Here is a 22,471-nt window from a genome sequence, read left to right as displayed (position 1 = left end):
GAATAAAAGAAATAGTTGATTATATATTAAGTACATTAAAATAATAAAATGTATTTCACGTCTAGTATATTTCATAATCTTATAACACTTTTGGAATGGATAAATAATTGACCCTTCTTTCAAAAAGGTTGTGCACCACTCAGCTAAACTAGTAATAATAATTGTACTAGGATTTTTTTTTGAATATTTATCATAAATAATAAATATTTAAATAAAAAATAACATGATAGCCACTAAATAAAATAATAATAAATATTGTAAAATACAAAAACGATTCATGCTAACCGACTTGAAGTTAACTTATTTCATGCTATATGTGTCTGAAATGCTCATGGTGCCATAAAACATAATTAAGTAATAATATTATTATTATGACGTATTACATATAATATTATTCTAGACACAGTAGCTAAACATTTCACGACAAACGCATTAATATACGACATAAAATATGCTAATATGTATGGCTTTTTCAACCGAATTCTGGGAAGCAAATGCAAATTATTTTGACTTTAAATGACCTCCAGAGTCGGATAGCTCTATTTTTTCTGAGAAGTAGCATTCGTTTAAAAAAGTCAAGGATTTTTTCACTCTTTTTTCCAACAGTTCTAACTTCCAACGATTCGTGATTGGTGGCGGGCAGGGAACACAAAAATAAGGGAAGCGGGTTAACTTCTGTTACAATTCTCAAGTCTGGATAAATAATATGGGATAAACGTGTTAAATAATTTTATTTTTAATAGTTTCCTGTAATAATGGCCTTAGATACATCAGTGAAACGGCAAATAATTTTCAACTATAGGCGCGACGAAATTTTGGACTCGTTCGCATTCTGAGAGAGAACGTCGAGCTGGAAACACGTCACTTTGTTTCGTGATGGCGACGGGCGTATTAATTCTCAAATCGTGTAAAGATGACTAAAAACGTTACCCATTTACTTTAAAAAGAAAATATGTCAACGAATATATTATTATTGTTACTAATAGAAGAATAAACAGAACATAAAATGGACGTATGTTGGATTTATATGACAAATTATATTTCGTTTGGCATGCGTCATTTGCACCCGCGACCGGCAATCCGCGCATCGCCTAGCCACGATCTTTTTATACCGTGCCTCAACTGAGGTACAGCCTTAATATTAGTTAATTTATTATTCGCATATTATTCAATTTGCTTTCGTTGTATCGTCACTGTCTGCTCTGTTGTTTTCGACTCACTGTCGTATGGCAATTGGGAAGGCTCCTTCCAATCACGAGGCAAGAGATGCTGGGCGTGCATATAAATTCCAGACTGTGTGAATCTCTCTCACAAAATGATAGAGGGTAGGTACTGCTACGAACGAGTATACAAGGGAGTGGTAGGTCACGTATATATAGATTATAATACCAAAAGTTGGATGAATCAAATTAAATATTAACAATACTTTGACATTTCATATTATATTTATTTAAACCAGAGTTGTACTCCGATATATATGTCGCTTGGATGTATATAGTATTATTTATTACATATTAACTTTTGAATGTGTAATGTACGATACCTACTATGACCAACAAAACAATGCGTTAATTGGGAATCTGAAATAATGTATTCCGGACAATGACATTAATATGGACGAATCATCTGGAAAAGAAAATGACACTCACTTTATTGTCGGGTCTGCCGAATGGCATAATCTGTTCTAACGCCATTAGAATAAAGGTGATATTGCTATAAATTCCTGTTGGGTCTGCCGAATGGTTCGGTTCGAACGGGTTCGCTCAAGTGAACATTGACATTAGAAACACTGCTCTAACGCCATTACAATAAAGGTCATATTGCTATAAATTCCCGATGCGTGATATCGCATAATAGAAATTGCGTGACGTCTACCTATACATGCGATTGCGCGAATTTACTTGCTGAATTTAGTAGCTAACTGTATTGAGTGCGTCGTCCATTAATAATGTCATTGATTCCGGAAGTTTAGTACCTCGTTCGTTTTATGGGGCCTGACTTGGTCTTTGGCGACCGGTTTGGAATTTCTATTTTATTAATCTTTCTGTGGTCGCAGTTGATTTTCATATTTTCAATTTAAAATGACATCCGAATGTTAACTGATTTTCTCTGGAAGAAGATGAATATAAGAAGAAGATATATATTTTTAATAACTATTAATTCCTTACGCATGTTAAACCGTAGACACATTGGTTGACAAAAATATTGAATATTATTATTTTATTTTACCTTACTTAAATTTTGAGCGATACACTCTTTTATGACTTATAAAATGAGTGTGTCATTTAGTATTCACCACATAATATTATAAAGATCGATTTACTACTCACCTTTCGTTTCGTTCACATGGTGTGCGCGCTTGAGCAAATGTTGAGTTCCGCAATTACAGGGCTCGAAATGGACCGGAACGCACCGGAGCGCCGTTCCTGTTCGTGAAATCGGTAAATTTATCGCTCCGTCTCGTGGAAAAAGTAACTTCACCGTATGAGCTAGACAGGCCGTATAATAGTAAATATAACACACTTATTTTTGTGAAATACACATAAAATTTAATAACTATGTACTTACTTAAATATCTTCAGAAAACTGTCGAGCGCTCCGGTTCGTAAACTTTTTCATTTCGAGCGCTGCGCAATTATAAATTATGTGGTGAATACCAATAAACTAATTTTATAAATTATAAGAAATTAAGTACCATCAAGTAAAAACGGCATCTATTAAAAATAGTAACAATTAAATAGGTAGTGTAATTTAGTTCTATCAACCTTTTCTAAGATTGAGTTACCGTTTTATGATGTTCTGTCAACTAAGATGTGTTGAGAAGGTTTAATTTGAACGTTATGGGAAAATTTGTACATCAGTAGCAATTTTCACATGTACTTAAGGGTGGACGTACTCAGCGTGGGTAAAAATGGAGCTTTTTTTCTATTTTCAAAGCATGATCCTGGACATACCTTAAACGTTGTAGATAATCTATTTATATCATTTTGAAGCCTTATTATCCCTTATATTTATTTTAAACATTTGGTGACTGCATAAAGTATTTTTATTACATACAATAGTATTATTTTAAACCTCTCGCTCTAATGTTTTAGAATATAGTCATAACTGTGCAGTGGTGTTAAGATTTTTTACATTTATTAATTTTTAAACGTATTTATAAAACCATCAGTATAATTTATATCGACATTATTATAGTGAAATATTTACGATAATAAATTATCATTATCCTACGAATAATTATTGCTTTATAATAATTATTGACCTAAGAATACGGTAGTGTTTTTTTGAAATACGCCATTTCTTTTGGCATTCCCCAGTGGTTAAGCTACAACATACGGCCGTGGCCATAAATTGACAAACTATAATTGAAGTAGAGAGTAAAATGATGTTAACGCGCGTGTTTGAACATGTACCTAACCGAATTTTTTTTTTTAAACGGTACATGTTCAAACACGCGCATTAACATCATTTTACTCCTTACTTAGTTTGTCAATTTATGGCTACGGCCGTATGTTGTAGCTTCAAAATTATATAAATAGATTATCTACAACGTTTAAGCTATATCCAGGATCATGCTTTGAAAATAGAACAAAAGCTTCTTTTTGACCTACGCTGAGCATGTACCCCCTTAACAGGTCAATGATGTTTTTTAAAAAATCCGTCCAGCGGTTAAAAACTTTGGTAAGTAGGTATAATAATAATATATACAACTTGTTACTAATATTATGGTCTTCGTTTTCCGCCAAAATGATAGTTCGCGAATTCTCAAATACATTTCATAATATGGCTTCAGAATAAAAGAAACAGAATAAAAATTCCTGCAAAAGAATAGAATGTGTCACGCAAAAACGCGTAGTCGTAAAAAGTCGTAAATGTGACTGGTAGTAAATAAGTAAATTATTTTAAAATTGATGTTTTTAATGCAATTTGAACAACGGCCTTGGTGATTCTGAATAAAATTATATCATTGAAACTCAGGCAATGCAATGTTGGTCATGCAATAGCGAATTCCATTTTTAATGTGCCCGGAAATCTAATGCAACATGAACAAAAATAATATTGGTTACATCTTAATTTATTTTTTTCTAATTATAATCATTTATTTTGGTATTAAAGATTCTCGTGCATTTATTAGGCTCGGCGCTCATTACCACCATCGCGTGGTTGCGTTTTTATGAATGTATTAGTCCCCCTAAGCAAGCCTACATTTTACTTAGTAAGAACAGTGTTGCCAACTATCTTTGACAAAAACATACCAGACAGGGTACGAAAACAAGCTAGGTATTCGGCAGGAAAAAACGCTGGATTTCGTGAAAATAAAATTGCAAGTAAATTTACTTGTTCTACCAAGAACGAAGTCAATATCTTTCCTTTCGCGTACCTAATAGGTACCTACCTATCGAAAAAAAGGTGTAATAATTACAAGATAAAAAGAACTTTTTATATACAACGTTTTTAAATTTTCTGTTGAATCATATAAACTTGACTTGACTAGCTTAAACGATCAAAAAAATTTGTACTTGATAGAAATAATACTGAAATATTATATTGATTTCCATAGTAACGCACGTATATATTAATATTAATAATTTAATTGCTAGGACCCACTTAGAAACCAATAATAGTTTTACTTTTTACGGATTTCTTCCGAAATAACTTTTAATACAAAACAGAATTAACTGAAAATGGAATCAATTCTGCTTAAGGGCCCGCTGAAGAGCCCGCCGTTCAAATATAATTCAGTATAAAAAGGACCTCGGCGTCGTAACTACGTCAATTTAAATCGATCTTTTCGCAAAAATCACTAATCATCGGAGATTTTATTTCAAGAAATATTATTATTATTACTGATAATTTCTGCCGCGCGGAGAATTATTATTATTTTATGAACACCTGCGAGATGAAGCCGATCAGAAAACAGGGCTGTCAAAATAATATTAAGCATTCATATTTTTTAAATGTTAATTTCATCATGGTTTTTAATCAAACCTGTGCAAGTACGTACTGATAACTTAGGTGGATTTTGTAGCAAACATACTATTGATATATATACGGGTATATTATTATTATAACCCAATTCAAATTGAACATAGGTTGATACTCAAATACTATTATAGTATGTTTATGATTTCGAGAAAATAATACGATGGTATAATTAATCCATATCAATTATTTGAAAACATTACATTCGCACTTTGCACAAAATTACAAACACATTCGAAGTTTGCCGCACACGTACAGACCACGTGATATTTGTTTACGCAAAATCGTCGCTTTTCAAAATGGCGAATTTGATTACCAGATTTTACTGCGATGAATCAGTATGTTCCTTTTTGTCTTTTTTTATTCGTAGGTTTGTTTACTATGTACACCGAGAAATTTCCATTTATAAACTCGGAAACGATTTTTACAGAAGAGTTTTGGAATATAATGCAACCAAAACTGGAAAAAATTCTATCATGGGTGTTGACTTCCTGAATTAGCTAAGCCCAGGTCCATGCCACTACGTGAACCACAGTGAATGTTAAGCCATTTCCACACTGGCAACAAGTTGCTGGCAACATCATTAAATTTTACGATACTAACCATAATTGCTTAAGAAATTTTACAATAATTATCGTAAAATCTAACGAGGTTGCCAGCAAATTAACTTGTTGCCAGTGTGGACCCGGCATTAGATGCACAAAACTTAAATAATATATATTATAAATAAAAATTTAAAATTATAAATATATATTATGATTTATGTCTTCGACAGCCCTGATGAAATAAATGTGAAATATGAGTCGGATCAGTCACAGAGCAAATTTATTAACACAAACAACTTTGACACGACCTTTTTATATTAACTAGTAGACCAGATATTATGGACCACATGTTAAAAAATCATATTTTCAATTCTCAAGGCCAATTCTGTAGAACGTCCTCTTAAAGATGGCTAAAAGTATTAAAAAATAAATGCATTGGCATCGTGTTCTGATATTTTCTAAAAGTTTCAAATGTCTATCTAGTCGGGAAATTAGTTAAACATCGATTGCAAGATTTGTACCGGACAAACAACCACCGGACAAATAAGAATACGAGCTAAGAAAAACGTTGTAATAATGTAATATTAATAATAATAAAAATCGAAAAAATTTCAATAGTGTAAAAACCACATTTTAACAGAAATATATTTAAAAATTTACAACAAATGCCTAAATTGTGTCAACGGCGTTCAAGTTACGTTTCATGTCATTCTGATAACCGTCAAACTAACGTAATATAGGTACCTAAGCACACATTAAATTTTATGATACCATTACACTATATGGCCATGAATGGGCATCAATACTAGTAAAAATGCCACAAGCCAGACGCGTTTTTTGCAAGCCTTTGTCTATCGAAAAATGCTAGATCTGGCAATAAAACCGCACAATTGGCAGCGCTGAGTAAGAAACATAATATTTCCATGAACAGAAATCATAAGACTTAAATGGTACGCGGTTCAAAACCGCATACAGTTTCAGTCTATGGATGGCCTCTTATTAATTAAACTTTACCTTCCACTATCCAAGTGCTGTTGAGCAATAGACGAAACATGACCTATCATCATATTCATAACATTATATTATGATCAAGTATATATTATATCATAAAGGAACTGTCACTTTTTGTTAAGCATACAAAATTGCAATGGCATTCCGTAATAATAAAAAAGAAACGTACGTCAGTTGGTTGTCAGCCACCTTTTGAAATATTTCTACTCTCAAATAAGACAAGTATTTCTCACACTTCAATAGTACAAATTCCTACAGTGGCTGATTTGATATGATAATATTTCAAAAGGTGTTTCTTGGCTGATTGAAAAATGACAGCAGGAAGCAAGTACCGCGTCTGGCATGACCATGAAACCAAATTACATAGGTACATACCCTAACTAGGTAATAAATTTAAACTAATGTTTGGTAAGTCATACAATTGATTATTTAATTTGTAATGGTATTGAGAAAAAAATGTGTTGCCAAATAATAATTTGGGCATCTCTTCAGGTGTTGTTAAGCCTAACAATTTTATTTAAATGGCAAGACGTTGATTACTTACGGAATTGAATATTGGTTAGGCATTTTAAAATGATACCGTAGTTACAAGAAGTAAACAATTTAAAATTTAAGAGATCAAAAAAATACGCGTTGTTCGTGGAGCATTTCAGACAGTAATATCATTATTATCAAATTATCATATCGACTGTGGAAAGGAAAAAGGGCGTAATCCACACAAATCAAATTTAACAGGAGACAAATGGTAATACAAAATAGACACAACTATAAAGCCCATGATAATAATGAGTTAATTAAAAAAAAACAACAACAAAATGATGGTTAAGTCCTTTTTACTACGTCACTTCCTTCTTTTTTTTTTAAATTACTAGCTAAATTCAGATAATAAATCGGCATTTGCAACCGACATACTTTGGACACACCGTGTATTTAACAGGAGACACAAATGGTTTTCGGTCAACATTAAAATACAAAATAGACACAACCATAAAGTCCATGATAATTAATAATTTGGGTTTTATATCCATAATCTGTCATTAATTAGTAAGTTAATTAAAAAAAAAAAAAAAAAACAACAAAAATGATGGTTAAGTCGTTTTTCCCACGTCACTTACTTCTTTTTTTAAATCACTAGCTAAATTCAGATAATAAATCGGCATTTGCAACTGACATCCTTTGGACACAACGTGTATTTAGTAGTGTGCATTATGCAATAAAACCTATTTTGAAAAAACTGATGGTTACGCCCCTTTTCTTTTCTAAATCGATATATTTGATGGGTTAGAATTGATACTTACGGGCCCCTACCAGCCTTTGAAATACATTATATGATATAGTTGTATTTTTCTAATTTATTTACCTAAGTACCTATTTTCTTCTTTCCCTTGTATTCTGGTGAATTTGATCTTAATACTATACGGCCATCTGTTTCCGATACAAAATCTCAAAGTGAACTGTGAAACGGTCAACTACGTAGTGTTAAAATTTATGTATATGGATAAAAATAACAATGAAAAAATGTAATAAAATGAAAGCCTTCAATTAACAGAAAAAATATTGATATTTTGATAAGTGGTATTTTATGCGAAGAATTTAGACTTGTGCGATTAAAGGAATGTTTCTCACAGAAATTAGGTAGGTACTTAGTAAATTTTGCTCTGTGACAAATGGAAACAAACAGTTGAACTGGAAAACTGATTGAATATGATTATTGACTATTATTGATTGCGTCTTGTGATTATTGATCGTGATTACTGATTAGTCGTTTTATTTTTACAATACCAAAGGACAATTCGGTCAATAGATTGTAGTATGATCAAGTGACGTCACTAATAAATTTATTAAACGTATTGATTGACCCCAGAGACTCGTATTGAATCAGTTATTGCATAATAAGTATTACGTATTTAATTAATACATAATTATTCAACTTTTAATCAATGCAAATATATTTTTTTTAATCATAAATAAGCAGTATTGATATTATTTATAATTATTACTTGTATACATTCAAGCTATTCTGATAGGTACTCAAATACCTACATCTCAGATGAGAATAATAATTATGAATAGATACGCGAACTTCGCAGAATAAGTAACGTCATATTATTACTATCATCAGCCGAGGTCGATCCACTGCTGGGTGAAGATCTCCCCTTGCTCCCCCCACTCCTCTCGGTCACTAGTTATTCTCTGCTACGTACATCCACTGAACTTTATGAGGTCGTCTATCGAGCAAGTTTTAGGACGTTTAGTGCCCATTGTACACCCACGGTGGCCGCGCAGCTATAACGTCGTGGGTCCCAGGTTCGAATCCTGGGTCTGTCAAAAGTACACATTGTTTTTCAATTTGTGTATGAGTCAGAGTATGGACTTAATAGGTTGAGCAAGTGGTAACATCCATTTCTCGTAAAAACAAAATATGTTAATACAAACTCCACTCTGTGAAGGCCAATATTATGATCCTCTTAGGATCTAACATGGTGAAGTAGCAGTAGTGCCCATTGGGTAATACCACTACATGACGTTATTTGTCTACTAATGTTTGTCCACTCGCCGAGTGACATGTCCGGCACATTGCAATTTCATATGTTTAGCGGCCTCTATTACATCGCGTACCTACTTTCGTCTGCTTTTTAATATATTGTTTTATTTTGTGATATTTACGCGTTATGCCTAACATGCAGCTTTCCATGCCACAGTGCGCTACTCGTAATTCACTATAATGGTATTCTAAAGCTTAAATTACACCGGCAGACTCTCGAGTAGGGAATCCAATCCCGGGATTAGTAAACATAATCCCGAAACATTCGGGATTGATTTTTTTATCAATCACAATCGATAAGCATGACGTGAACAAAATTATGTTAGTGAAGTGTATGTGCTTGCACATGCCACAGGGGGGATCGCCGGATGCTCACGGATAATAAATAACCATTTTTTGTTGTCATACGCAATCGTAAGAACGTCAGAAAAATAATAAATTCGTTGATTTAACCAGCTAGACGCCACTGACGTTCTAGCACGCGAACGGCGTCTAACCGCCAGTGCCACGGACGTGCAGGCAGGCACTTGTTTCCACGCCGAATTTTATGAATGTTATCTTTTCTTAAATAAATATAAAAAAAAAACTGTTTTACTTTCACATTATTATATATACTTATTACAATATTATTTACTCCATTAAATGTATTTCCAAGATTGAACGTACACAATATTAACATTAAATGACGTCCTAAATAGTACTTAATTATACTAGACATTTTTGACCGATTTTATCAATGCTATTTGTATTGGATTCCCTACTCTCGAGGACTCTCATTTTGGATCGTTCACTAGAGTCGTGGCCAAAATAGAATAAGTCACATTTTTCACGCACAACTCAATCGAAGGTCGGTGATAGTTGAGTTGACGATGAACGAGAAAACATGGTTATCGTCGACCCAACTAATATCGATATATTGTTTTCTTTATAATGATTAAATTGTATTTAATATAATTTCTGCGTATAGTGGTGAGTGGTATTATGTCGTGTATGCAAGGTATGTTGCTTGTGCTATTTATTAATAATTATTGTGGCAACCGTCACTGACCAATGGCTGGACGATAAGAAATATTGGCGCCACTGTGTCACTGCTAAAGAATTCGTACAAAGCAAATTAATATTGCATGGCAAGACGCTTTTTAATCTTATTATCGCAGTTGGTATCTGGAGATTGATTTTTGGGCTCGCAGCGAACAGGTTTTGGGGGATATGCAAAGGGAAGAAAACAAAACACGGGATGAACCAGACGTCTGTCGTCCACCGCCTAATAATCTATCAAACTCCAAAATGTGAAAAACATGACCGATCTTTATAAGAAGTCTAAAATATTCTCTAATACCTTATATGAATATGTGCATACCTAATACCATATTGTTCAGAAGACACATACCTACATAAATTTTAAAAAGTTAAAGTTTAAAAAAAAGTTAGAATTATATTCACTAAGTAGTAGTAGGTATATAATTTAATAAATTAGAGTTAAATTAGATAATAGTATTATGCATTTATAATGCAAATAATCAATTATGTAAATACGTTATCTTTATTAGCATATTATACAGTATGTACTTACACCATAGTTGACTGCTGTGTAAGCAACGTTTTTTAGAGGAAAATTAGACTTACTTCAGAGAGGACCAGAGTTGCCATCTTTTTCTCTGTCGATTATAATAGTAAAAAAGAGTAAAAATTATAGTTTTTCTGAAAAAAACTATAGAACATTTTTCGTCTCTAATCCTCAAAATTTTAGTATTTTTGGCATATTTACGTAAAATTATATTACCTATTTTACATTTTTCACGAATTCAAAATTATAGTACATATTCTACTATAATTATAGTACGGTTGGCAATACTGGAGAGGACCAATATTGGAACTTTAAGGCATAAAGCCCACCAAAAAAGCGTTCGGTGCGCTCACTACTGAGTAGGCCCCCTCCAACCGGCGAATTACCCTTAAACTATGTAATAAGGGGCTCAAGGAGCACAAAATAATTATTATTATCAGCGTCTCTCATAACAAAGCAATAAAAATATTATTAAATTTCTCGGGGCTTGTAATTAATATCGGATACGCAATAACTAAACAAAGAGTTCACTGTTCTTAAATAATGGCTTCTCGCCCGTCTTTCGACGACGCTTCGAGGAGCGTGATTTTGCTTGCCGTGTTCAATGAATGGACTACGTTGTATTTTCGTTAATTCGTATTGCTGAGAAGCGAAAAACGGTGACTCATGGGGCAGGCGGGCACAATGCGTCGTCAAATCCATTGTGCTCTGGCGTATTTGATTACGTTGTATTTTCGATGATTCACATAGAAAATGCGCGAGCGCCCCGCAAGCCTGCTTTAGTGGACTTTATGCCTAAAAGGAAAGCAGAATAAAATTAGACTTCTTAAAATTGTTTATGCATATTTATATTTTATAACTTACGAGATAAGTTACCATATACTTAATTATTATTATAATGTTTTATGGGTATAAAATAATAATCATTCAATGATAATATGATATCTGCCTATTATGCATAGCGTGATAGCACTGATAGCTAACAAGTGATATAGGTAATTACTTTGGACAGAAGTCAGTACATAACATAATATTACTTTAATCGTTTTTGCAAGGAGACAATTTTTTTTTAAATAGTATGTCATTGCAATTTGGAGAGATGAGTAAGTGCTGTCTACTTCAGACCAATTTACAACGCAATTCATATTAATGACTTGTCTGGGGTCAATGATAATGAAAACTTCTTTAGCCAATACTTAGTAAAGAATTTGCAAATAAAATATGAACGTCGTATACCTACTTAGTCCGGTATCGAAAGAACTGACTCTTAAGTTGTGATTATATTGAGATGCACGTCGCCTACTGTCACGCTGTCACGGCGATAAATTTTGTCTATGGTTTCGTCATTTTGTAGAATATTTTGAACGATCACCATCTTTGTAAATTCAATGATGGAGAGTGCCAACTCTAATGTATTAGTATTTTGAAGTATTATTCATTATTCATGCTAATTTCAATTAATTTTAACAGTTTCTACGTACGTTAAGTACGTTAACGTTACTTGCGATATTACATCCATAGATAATATTTTGAACAGAACCCAACCTGCAGACCATAGATAATTGAAAACATTACATAGTGCCAACCGCTAAAAACAAAAAACACGCGATTTTGACATGAGTCAAAAATGTGTAGGCATGCAGAAAATATTAAAAAAACGTTGGTCTGGTCATGCGGGTGTCGATGCAGTGCGGTACGCGTGAGGTGACCTCATTGTTGTTCTGGTGATTTCGGCAGATTTTGCTAATTGACAATGTTCGTTTAAATGTTCAAAATGTACTACGGGATGGGAGCATCAGTCTGATAACATTTTAAACACCAAGAAAAACGACGTTGCACACTTTTTCCCGTAGCGGCAGTTTACTGTGACTTCACGTGATAGTGCGCGACGTGTATCATAATATAATCACAGCTTTACTTGCCAATATCATAAAAAGGTACCTATACGTTTTAGCATTCATATTAATTTGTATGGTGCATATTTAAACAAATGGAACAAAAAAACAGTAGATGCAAAATGCCGACAGACTAATTTTTCATGTAATTTCGTTGGTTATTTGTGAAGAGTTTCCTTGTTCACTAAAGATGGGTAATTCCCAGTGATTCTTTTCTTGGGAAGTAAATCAAAATAAACTTAATAATGGCATGAATCAAGTATCTACAGATTTCTTGTAGTTTTATACCATTATCACGACAGATTCTCTCTATTATCCCATGACAATGGTGTAATAACCCAAATAGCTTCTGTTAGTGACCCAACTTGTAGAATTGAATATAATTACTTAAGAGCGTACGTTAGTGAAACGTCATATCATTTTCAACAGTATGTGGAACGAAATTTCGCAGTTGTCGCCATTCGGAGACTGACAGTCGAGGTGTGAGCACGTCAAATTGTTTTGTGATGGCGTCGGAGGAATGTATTCTTAAATCGTGTAAAAATGACTAAAAAACGTTCCGCATGTACTTGAAAAAGAAAACATGTCAATGAATATACTATTATTATTACTTATATAATAATAAACATAACATTAAAAGGACGCATGTTGAATTTTTATGACAAATTATATTTCGTTCGGCTCGCGTCATTTGCACAATCCGCGCATCGCATAGTCACGATCTTTTTAGACCATGCCTCAGCTGAAGTATAGCCTTAAGTACATAGATAATAGGTATTGTTCTTTTGCAAGTGCAGCCCAAATTAAAAATACAATAATAGGTTAAAACAGTTACTGCTAAATGATAATCTTATTTTACATACTCGTAAAATAAATATAATGTGTAAACTGATTTTTTACACCACATGAAACACAATTTACATTTTTTTGCGGACCTAGATACATTTTATCCATTTCTGATTCTTCCCCACATAATTATTTATGAAGTAAAAACTATAACATAAACTGCCACTAGTAATGCCAATTGGGAGGGCGATAACTATGTTCAACCAAATTGCTTCGAGTGGTGATATATTCCACTTGCGTGAGAGTAAGTTTAGGTAGACGCTATTTTATATATTCTTAAAATAGGGTCTCCCATGCAAACTCAGTGTACTACTTTGAACTTCTACAGAATACTTATATTTGTATTTGCACTGCTTTTGTATGTTTATATCATGTTCTGTTTTTATAATTTCATTTTTATCGCTTTTATTACTTTTTTTCTCTTCTTTATAATAATGTTTCATATCATTTTGTGAACGTCTTAAACTTATAATTTGTAATGTACACAATATGTTAAAAAAAAAATGAATTACAATTGAAATAATAAAACACGTAATCATAATAATAATAATTTCATCGTGAATAGTTACGTTATCTACGTTAAGAATTAAAATTTAATTTATTATAAGAAAACCATGAAAGGTACTCGTAGTTGGGCGCTACTATTATCCTACATATTATTATCTGGGACTATCAAGGAATAGTCTATATTCACCTAGGAATAGCTATTATAATAAATTGAAACACAGTTCATCCACGAAGAGTCAAAACGTCAAAATGAAAAATAATATTCGTGGTAGAAATAACTTAATTTTTTTGATGAATGGCAATCAAACCATAAGCCGCGTCTGCCATGTTAAAAATACGCTGCCGCGTATAAACGATCATCTGGAATTTCCGTCAAGAGAAAAGATCAAACATTTCTTTTTATAATCGTAAACATTACTCATCGCATAAATAATTAATAAAGAATGTGGTACAAAGTACATCAATCAGGATGCATACAAATTAATTCATAATATGTCATTATTACATTTTTATATGATATACTTATTTTTTTAAATGGCAATAGTTGATGTCATCTAAATTAGGTTATGTTTATCACTGATTTTATCATTACGATTATGACAAGTATTTCAAGTACCACGGTCACTAGTTGTTAAAACGTTGTTACTTCACGGCAATGATTTTCAACTGGTGTTCCGCGGAACCCTGGGCCTCTGCGAACGGTGCCAGGGGTTCCGCGAGAATTCAACACACATTTTGGTAACAAAATAAAGAAAGGTTTAACATTTTAACAACATTTGTCCGCAACGCTAATTTTTTTTTGAATACTTGCAGATGCGTATACCATATTTTTAATACGTTTGCTTGCTTGCATCAGTTTAACAAAGGCCACATAGAAAAAATAAAATGCAAAATGTAATATAATTACTTACATAAAGCCACATTGCCACGATCCAAGTTGACTTGGACCGAGCGCACTCGTACGAGACATCTTCATACTAATTACTCCTATCCGAGCTAACTTGGATGAGTAAGACCAAGTGTCCAAGTGTCCTTGGATCGTGGCAACGCAGAAATTTGGCACTGCTTATGAGTGGCACGTGTCTTAGATATGTCACTTCATACTGATGTATACGTAACGTTCTGTAATTTAGTATTTCTGGATCTTAATCCTTGTATAGTGTCATTCAGGTGGGGGATTTCTGCGATTTTTAAAAATGTTCCAAAGGCTCAGCCGATCAAAAAAAAATTGAACATAGCACTGTCTTAGTGTAATGATTCTCAACTTTTGTATTGCCGTTAGAGCCTTTGTAATAATGTAATAAAATCTCGATGAAATCATATCTGGCTGCCATAATATATAATATTTGGCTAGGATATTTGTGTGTTATGTAAAGAAATTCAATTCCAAAAAGGGTACATTACCTATGTAATATTTTAGATATGTTAGGTATTGACGTAACCGTCTGTACTTATATGCTTAATACCTCTATGGATACTTCGATACCAGGTAACAATAATTTTTCTCACGACGTGACGTCATTACATAAAGGTTCATGTACGTAAAATTATCTAACATACGTCATTAATTTAACACGTGGTGAACGTAATTAGCACCATATCCGATAGATATCGCCCTAAGATATTATAATAGATGAAAAAAAAACATACCTGAAACGAATCTAGTGAATCGTCACCAGGATCCTTCGCGGCTCCATTGCCAACATAAAACTTGACAGAAGCCTTCCTTTGAACATCCATGTTATTGGTTCTCTCTGAACCTCCGCCAGAATACATTGTCGTCTTCAATAAGCACCACTAGTAATTTTCACTTTTTAATTATTGTGATCATAAATCAACAATGTAACCTTGACACAGAGTAACACTGACACTTTTACAGTCACATTTGGCAATCGAGTAACAATATAATTGTTGACACTTGATCTAATTGCCAGAATTATTCCTAAACATTGACGTATTTAGCGAATTTCTCTGAAAGTCGAATATTAAACATTATTACGATATAAAACATTACTATTGTAATTTGTCACTGTTCTGGCAGAAGACACTAATTCGAAAAAATGAGATATTGAGTTAGTTATACCAAAATGTTCCTTATTTCAAATTTTACAGTCTGGAAACCTTCTTAATAAATAATCAGTCCTTATTTTAAAGTCATCCTTTTTACGATTACTTAATAAACTCACATGATAGACCATTTCAAACATTTTAACAACTTCAAAGTCAAATTACTCAAAACTAGTATTCTCCAGTTAGTGTGTTCTGCCAGAATAGAGACGGTATGATGTAATAACGCCAAACACTATTATTGAAGAGGTCAGGGGTTGCCTGTTACAAAAAAAATATATTTTATTTGTAATTAGATAAATACTAGGCCTAGCATATAATATATTTTCATTAATATTTCAAACAACGATTTCGCGAAAGTCAGATAAATCAATTAGCAATTAGGGGGTTATTATTATTGTTCGCTGTCTTGGCGAAAACGTGTATCTTCCGAGCATAGTTGAAAACATAATAGGTTACATTATTTTGAAAATAATAATTGATAATAATTAATGGCATCACATTCTGCGTTTGGTCGTTCGGCATATTTTGGCACTGTGAACATAGATACCTATAGCCTTGCGTAGTGCGTATAATACGGTGACAGTGAGGTCGCTAAAATCGATTCAGCGCATCTATTCTATACACAAGAAAATGGCCCCCACAAAGGGGGGGCTGATAGGGCTCTAGCCTGGGGGCCCGGGCTCAGGAGGGGGCCAACGTGGCAGATCAACTAGTTCAATGAGATAAACACACCGTAAATTTACAAGCTTTAATAGTAAAAAAGTCGCCTGCGGCGCTATAAGACAGGTAGAATTTTATTTTATAATTATTTTTAGTGTCTCCTGATTAATGAAAATGACTATTTATCCAACATGGCGAAGGGTCAGATGTAACTTGGCTATCACAAAAGAGGGTCGCGCTCAGTGCTTCATAATATGATGATGCTGAGTGCTGACAATTCAAGCTGATTTATTTAAAAATACGAAAAATCGCTAAAAAAATACACGGAATACCCTTTAATTTACGCGGAACCCTGGAGTTCAACGGAATATTATTTAGGAAACACTACTATAGAACATTACTACACTGCTCATAACCTTAGCGATAGGTTGGGGGGGCCGCCAAATATCGTGGCCTAGGATGTGGGGTCCATGCACAAGACTGCTATCAGCCGCTACCGGCAGCTATCGAGGGTAGTTTTCTATTTTTTGTATCGTAGTATTAGCACTTATTGTAAATTACAATGAGTTAGTTGTAATTATTACAATAAGTGGTATGTTTAAACTGCATCTCTCTTGGCTGTGCTAAATTTTAGAGTGAGATAAACAGTTTTGATTGTTTAGACGGCTAACTTATTGTATTAATAATTATAATACTTCGATACAAACATATGAAAAACTACCCTCGATAGCGGCCGATAGCAGTCTTGTGTATAGAATATACGAATAGAGCGCTGGTGAAGAAAATAATAAACAATTTAAGTAATTCAATTAAAATTCCATCAAAAATAGTCATATTATTTAGATTAATAGTTTTACTTCAGCACCGTATAAATAATAACATGTTTTAATTAATTAGCCATATTAAGTCAATAATTAATATTACTCGTTTTTTTTTTAATAATAACTACTATGTTTGATTTATTATCTGTAGCTTCTAAACCGACATGATTTACTATTATTTATTACTAACCGATAGTACTTACGACATCAACTTGTAGGTATACAATTTTAAATAATGTTATGTGGAGGCTCTTTAATGTATCCATTAAAAGTAAAAATAATACTCAACGAAAACAAGTCGTTTACTCCACATTCAATAAAACCGTTATCGATGTAGATAACCCGTTCGCGTCGCATCACGTTATCCACGCCAAACTTAACGTGCTTATTAGGTTTAAAGGTGTTAAGATTATACTCATGTATATTCAAAGTTTGCTTTTAAAAATCTTTCGTTATCTTATCGGCTTTTACGATACTCATACACACACATTTTCTCACTCACCTGTGTGACTTCAGGTAAGTACGTAAAAGCCGACATCTTAATCTACGCAACAGGAAAATAATATAGGCATACCTGCCAACTAATGACATTATACTTTAAAGAACTCAGTTACGTCTCGTGTGGGTAGGCAGGTCATGCGTTGCATAGGGGCGGCACAGTTTAAAGGGCGGTTATTGAATGAACGAATAGGGCAGTATCGACAACAGAGTTTTAAAATAATCGAAGCTAAATTTTTTGACAACATAATTGTTATTATTGTTGCTATGGAAGTTCATCGCATACGCAACATTTTCATAAGGCTGCCTCCAAACCTGTCAGTGCAGCATACCTCCATATACCTAAAACCACCACTATTTGAGAGTAGATTTCGTGTAAATGCTCAAATTTTCAGCAGATGGTGTGTATGTAGATTTTTTTAAAATGTTATTTGTCCGTTTAATACCTATTACGTAAGTAGGTACCTAACCTATGGTTAAGTCCGCTCAAGGGCGGCACTTTACCTAGAGACGTTACTGTAAGGACCTACTTGCATAAATATATCGTACCTATGTATAACACTTAGTTTTTTTAGTAAAAAAAATTTCAAGCAGTAGGTACCTAGTCGTAATCACTAATAATAGATATGCATATGAAACAAGGACCTTCAGTAACTAGAAACACCACAAAGTTAGAGTAGCACTGTGTGATATGTAAAGGTGCATGTTGGGCATAACACTTAGGGTGGAAAAAAATAGGTCTTCATCTATCTGTCAGTGGATTGATCCAGGCTGATGATGATAATATTATATTGGTTTCTATCATTGCTATCGGGCAAAATTATAAAATTAAATTGTTTATAACTAACATATCACGCGAGGAAAGATTGAGGGTAGAAAAGGCGTAGGGGAAATGAGGTTATGTATATTATGACGACAGTACCCCAAGAAAAATATCTAAGAATATGTATATTATAATATGGTCTAAATAACCGAAAAACCACTAAATAAATCAATGGGTAGGGAGGCTGACGAGAGTATTTGAAGTGATAGAGGCCTCCACGCTGATAAAGTGGCAATGGGTTGGACATGTCACTCGGCAAGTGGATTACGATAATTAATGTAATCCATATGGCACTAAACGGTTACAAGGCTATCGGAAGTTTGGCATATTATGTACGTTGCATCGAAGAACTTTAATAGTGGAAGGATCTATGGGGGGGGGGCATTCAGTCCATTAACGGCGGATGATGTTGAATGTATGAAGAAAATATAGTTTAAGAGATTCAGCAATTACTTGGTGGTCATTCATGATGGTACTTTAAAGGGGGTAATCATTAGTATAATATTATAATAAATGCATTTGCTATTATAGGTTAGCGTTTCGCTTTTGATCGGCAGGCGGAGGCTTCGAATCGCAACGTATAGGTAAAATTTATATGTTTTTCTTTCAGTAAAATTATGCATAATATCAATGTAGGAAGTTTTTTTATTTAACAATTCAATTTTTTATCTACCTACTATCTAAAAACAAAAGGTAGGTATACATAAAAGATTTATTTTGTAATTAAATATAGCAGTCGGCTAACGTATACTATTTTGTTTCTATTTAAGGCTGATTAATGATCTACTGGATGTATAAACGCTTAGGTATATTTTAAATGTCATCCGAATCCAATGCACACAATACATTAATAATTATTGCACTATTCGAAATTCGAAAAATACAACTCACTGCAATCCATCACAATGTCAATAATAAAAAAACAAAAACAAATCGAATTTCGAACGATTTTATTCTCACTGTAATCCGTCGCCAGATTGCCAAATTAAAAATCCATTCGAATTTCGAATTCGGAATCCCACTGCAATTCGAACGCGTCGAATTTCACGAAATAAATTTTATTGTCACTGGTCACACTGATTCAGTAGCGTCGAGATGTATTATTTTGTACGATTGCCATTTGTTTTCGAATTATTCGCGGGGTGCATGCGAAAGCGTGAGACGTCGACCGTCCGTCGCCGGCAAGGAGAAGGAACTAACAAGATATTGGATATTGTATGCCGAATACGAACGTGTGGCGAAAGAGGATGGTCGCGGAGCGCGCGGGTTTGCGCCGCGTTATCGCAGGTGACTCCGTGGGGCCCCCTCTTCGGCCCGAACTCCCCCGGAGGCATATTGCGCGCCCCGTTCTTCCTGGTCGCGATCTCGCGGACTCTGCAGACACAGGGGTACCGCGGAGTGTGCAATTTATATGCACGCGGATGACCTTGATAAGATTTTTTTTTAAAACCGTGTCCCTGCTACCGGAAAAAATATAAATTCTTTGACAATTTAGTTAAAACATTTTTTAATGTTTTGTGTCTACTAATCATTGACAAGTTGTAATTTGTAAGGTTCTCGATTTATCTAAAAAAATAGAATTTTTAAATGTAAATTGACTGCATTTTTTATTCATTATTCTATTTATTATAATTTCTTAAAACATTAACACTGGGATAGTTGGTAATAAATAATAATTGCCATTTGCGTGTACCATACAATGTATTCTTAATTAATTCAACGACTCCGTATATTAATTGGCATTTATATAGTTTGATATACTAACCAAATAGTAACCTTGCAATTTGAAATAGATTTTTTGAATCATTTGATGAAATCAGCCAATCAGGCGCCTGGCATTTACAAATAATACACTAATACGCAGAGCGTATTACACACAAATCTTGTCACTGTGTACAATTGCAAAGTTACGTGGAGGATACTCTACCGGCTACCCTAATTCAATATGCAGAAAATGCGGCGTCATATGGAAAGAGAGTAGGACTCAACTTACCTATTTATTTATTTAAAAAAAAAACACATTGAGCACATAATAAATTATTAATTCAAGACGTTCACAACATGACATTTAGAATAAAAAGCACAGGCAAATCAACTTAGTAAAAAAAAAACAAAGCAAAAAATAATTTCATAGCAAAAGAAATATAATAAAAAATACAAAAATAATTCAAGATAAATACAAATTAAACAATAAAATTAGTATTTTAAAAACAAACTACACAATGCATCGCTAAAATGTCTACATATCTAGGGAGTGCATGTACCAGCCGCACAGCCCTCGCTACTGGTGCCTGATGAGCCTGACATGAAGAAACAGCCTTCACCTAAAATAGGTCATGGCTGCGACCACCACGCATTTAATTGACGAGTGCATAAAAATTCAAATTTTCCAGAATATCGGGATTGGAATATACTTATACCACGTGAGAGCAGTTATTATTTTATATTACTGATAATTCTCTAGGCAGTATTGGCAACTTCCGTCAACAAAAAAGTACCAGACAGGATAGCAAAAAAGTTATTAGAGATGAAAAAATGCTAGATTGCTGATCCAGAAAAAAATGAAAGTTATCGTTTACAAAATTTAACACCTTTTTATCTCTTCCGGCGAATCATCATCATATCATTTTTAGCTCTGTCCGTGTAGGTTTTATATTAACATTTATATTACTAAAAAATCGACTTTGAATTACTACATGTTTCTTGCAAAATCTAGATTTAAAGCCATAAGTATTATAATATTATGCCAGATGCGATTTTTTCAAACTAGAAGACTAAAGAAAAACGAGAAAGCCGCTTAGTTGCTAATGGTGACTAATGTGAAACAAACTACAGATATTAGGATGAAAATTTAATAATAAAAAAACATCACACAGAGCAATGGAGAACTACAAATTTTCGGTGCTCCGTTCCCGCTCCTACTCCGGGTAAAACCCCATTGCTCCACTGCTCCGTGCTCCTGCTCCGAGCTCCGCTCCAACTCTCTGATAATTAGCACTATCATAGAAGTTTATAATTACGTGTCAAGCCATGACTATGGTGGGCACAGTAGTCACGTCAGTCAAGGAAGTATTTTCAGATGAGCAAATTTATCAAATGAGAGTCTGCGATTTTAATGCTGATGATGACAACCGTGCAATGGAGGAAAGCAGTTAACAATATCTTCTAAATTTATAAACAAGATTGAATAATATAATATTTTATTTAACAATATTTTTATCTGATGGAATTCCTATTGGAATCTAATCAATTGTAATCGTATTACGATCGGATTGTTTCCGTCTGTTCTTTTTATTCTGTGACATGTTTAGAATGTAGGCATAACAAAAACAAACAAATACTTTAAAATAACATCAGATGTTTGACACTGCGATGTTATCAGATAGGCTTTAAGTTTTAATCTTCCATGTTAAAAGTGTGGGATTATTGTTTTTTATATAACTACCTATATTATATTAATATAAAATTAAATATGAAAAACCTTGATGAAAATCATACGATAACACTAATGGATGATATAGATAATAATAACAGTAGTTAGGAATGTATACAATAAATAGATAATATATTTAACTCAGTTCTACAAATATATTGAAGAAAACCATCTTGGATAGGGATGGAGTCTAAAGGTATGCAAGTGAAGCAAAACCCTTACGGACCAATACAGACTCCAAATACGGTTCAGCGAGGCTATTAT

General features: G+C 33.4%; 1 protein-coding gene across 6 annotated transcripts in view; it reads right to left on the bottom strand.

The window, feature by feature from the left end:
- The window catches only part of by (focal adhesion protein tensin), a 779,028-nt gene that overhangs the window by 215,187 nt on the left and 541,370 nt on the right, over positions 1-22,471 (bottom strand). The window contains exons 1-2 of one of the 6 annotated variants that reach the window (XM_085955419.1): positions 19,666-19,952; positions 15,553-15,873 (exon numbers count right to left, since the gene is read on the bottom strand). The exons of 3 other annotated variants lie outside the window; for them this stretch is intronic. In XM_085955419.1, coding sequence (XP_085811545.1) covers positions 15,553-15,678 — 126 coding nt within the window. In that variant the 5' untranslated portion in view covers positions 15,679-15,873; positions 19,666-19,952. Of the gene's footprint in view, positions 1-15,552; positions 15,874-19,665; positions 19,953-22,471 lie in introns of those variants that run through there. 2 more of the 6 variants (XM_085955421.1, XM_085955420.1) reach the window with 2 other exon arrangements.

The sequence above is a fragment of the Rhyacophila brunnea genome, unplaced genomic scaffold, assembly GCF_057557595.1.
Source record: "Rhyacophila brunnea isolate RB1 unplaced genomic scaffold, BYU_Rbru_1.0 scaffold_5, whole genome shotgun sequence".
Classification (NCBI taxonomy): Eukaryota; Metazoa; Arthropoda; class Insecta; order Trichoptera; family Rhyacophilidae; genus Rhyacophila; species Rhyacophila brunnea.
The sequence above is the reverse complement of the archived record's forward strand: the minus strand, read 5'-3'. Positions and strand labels throughout refer to the sequence as shown.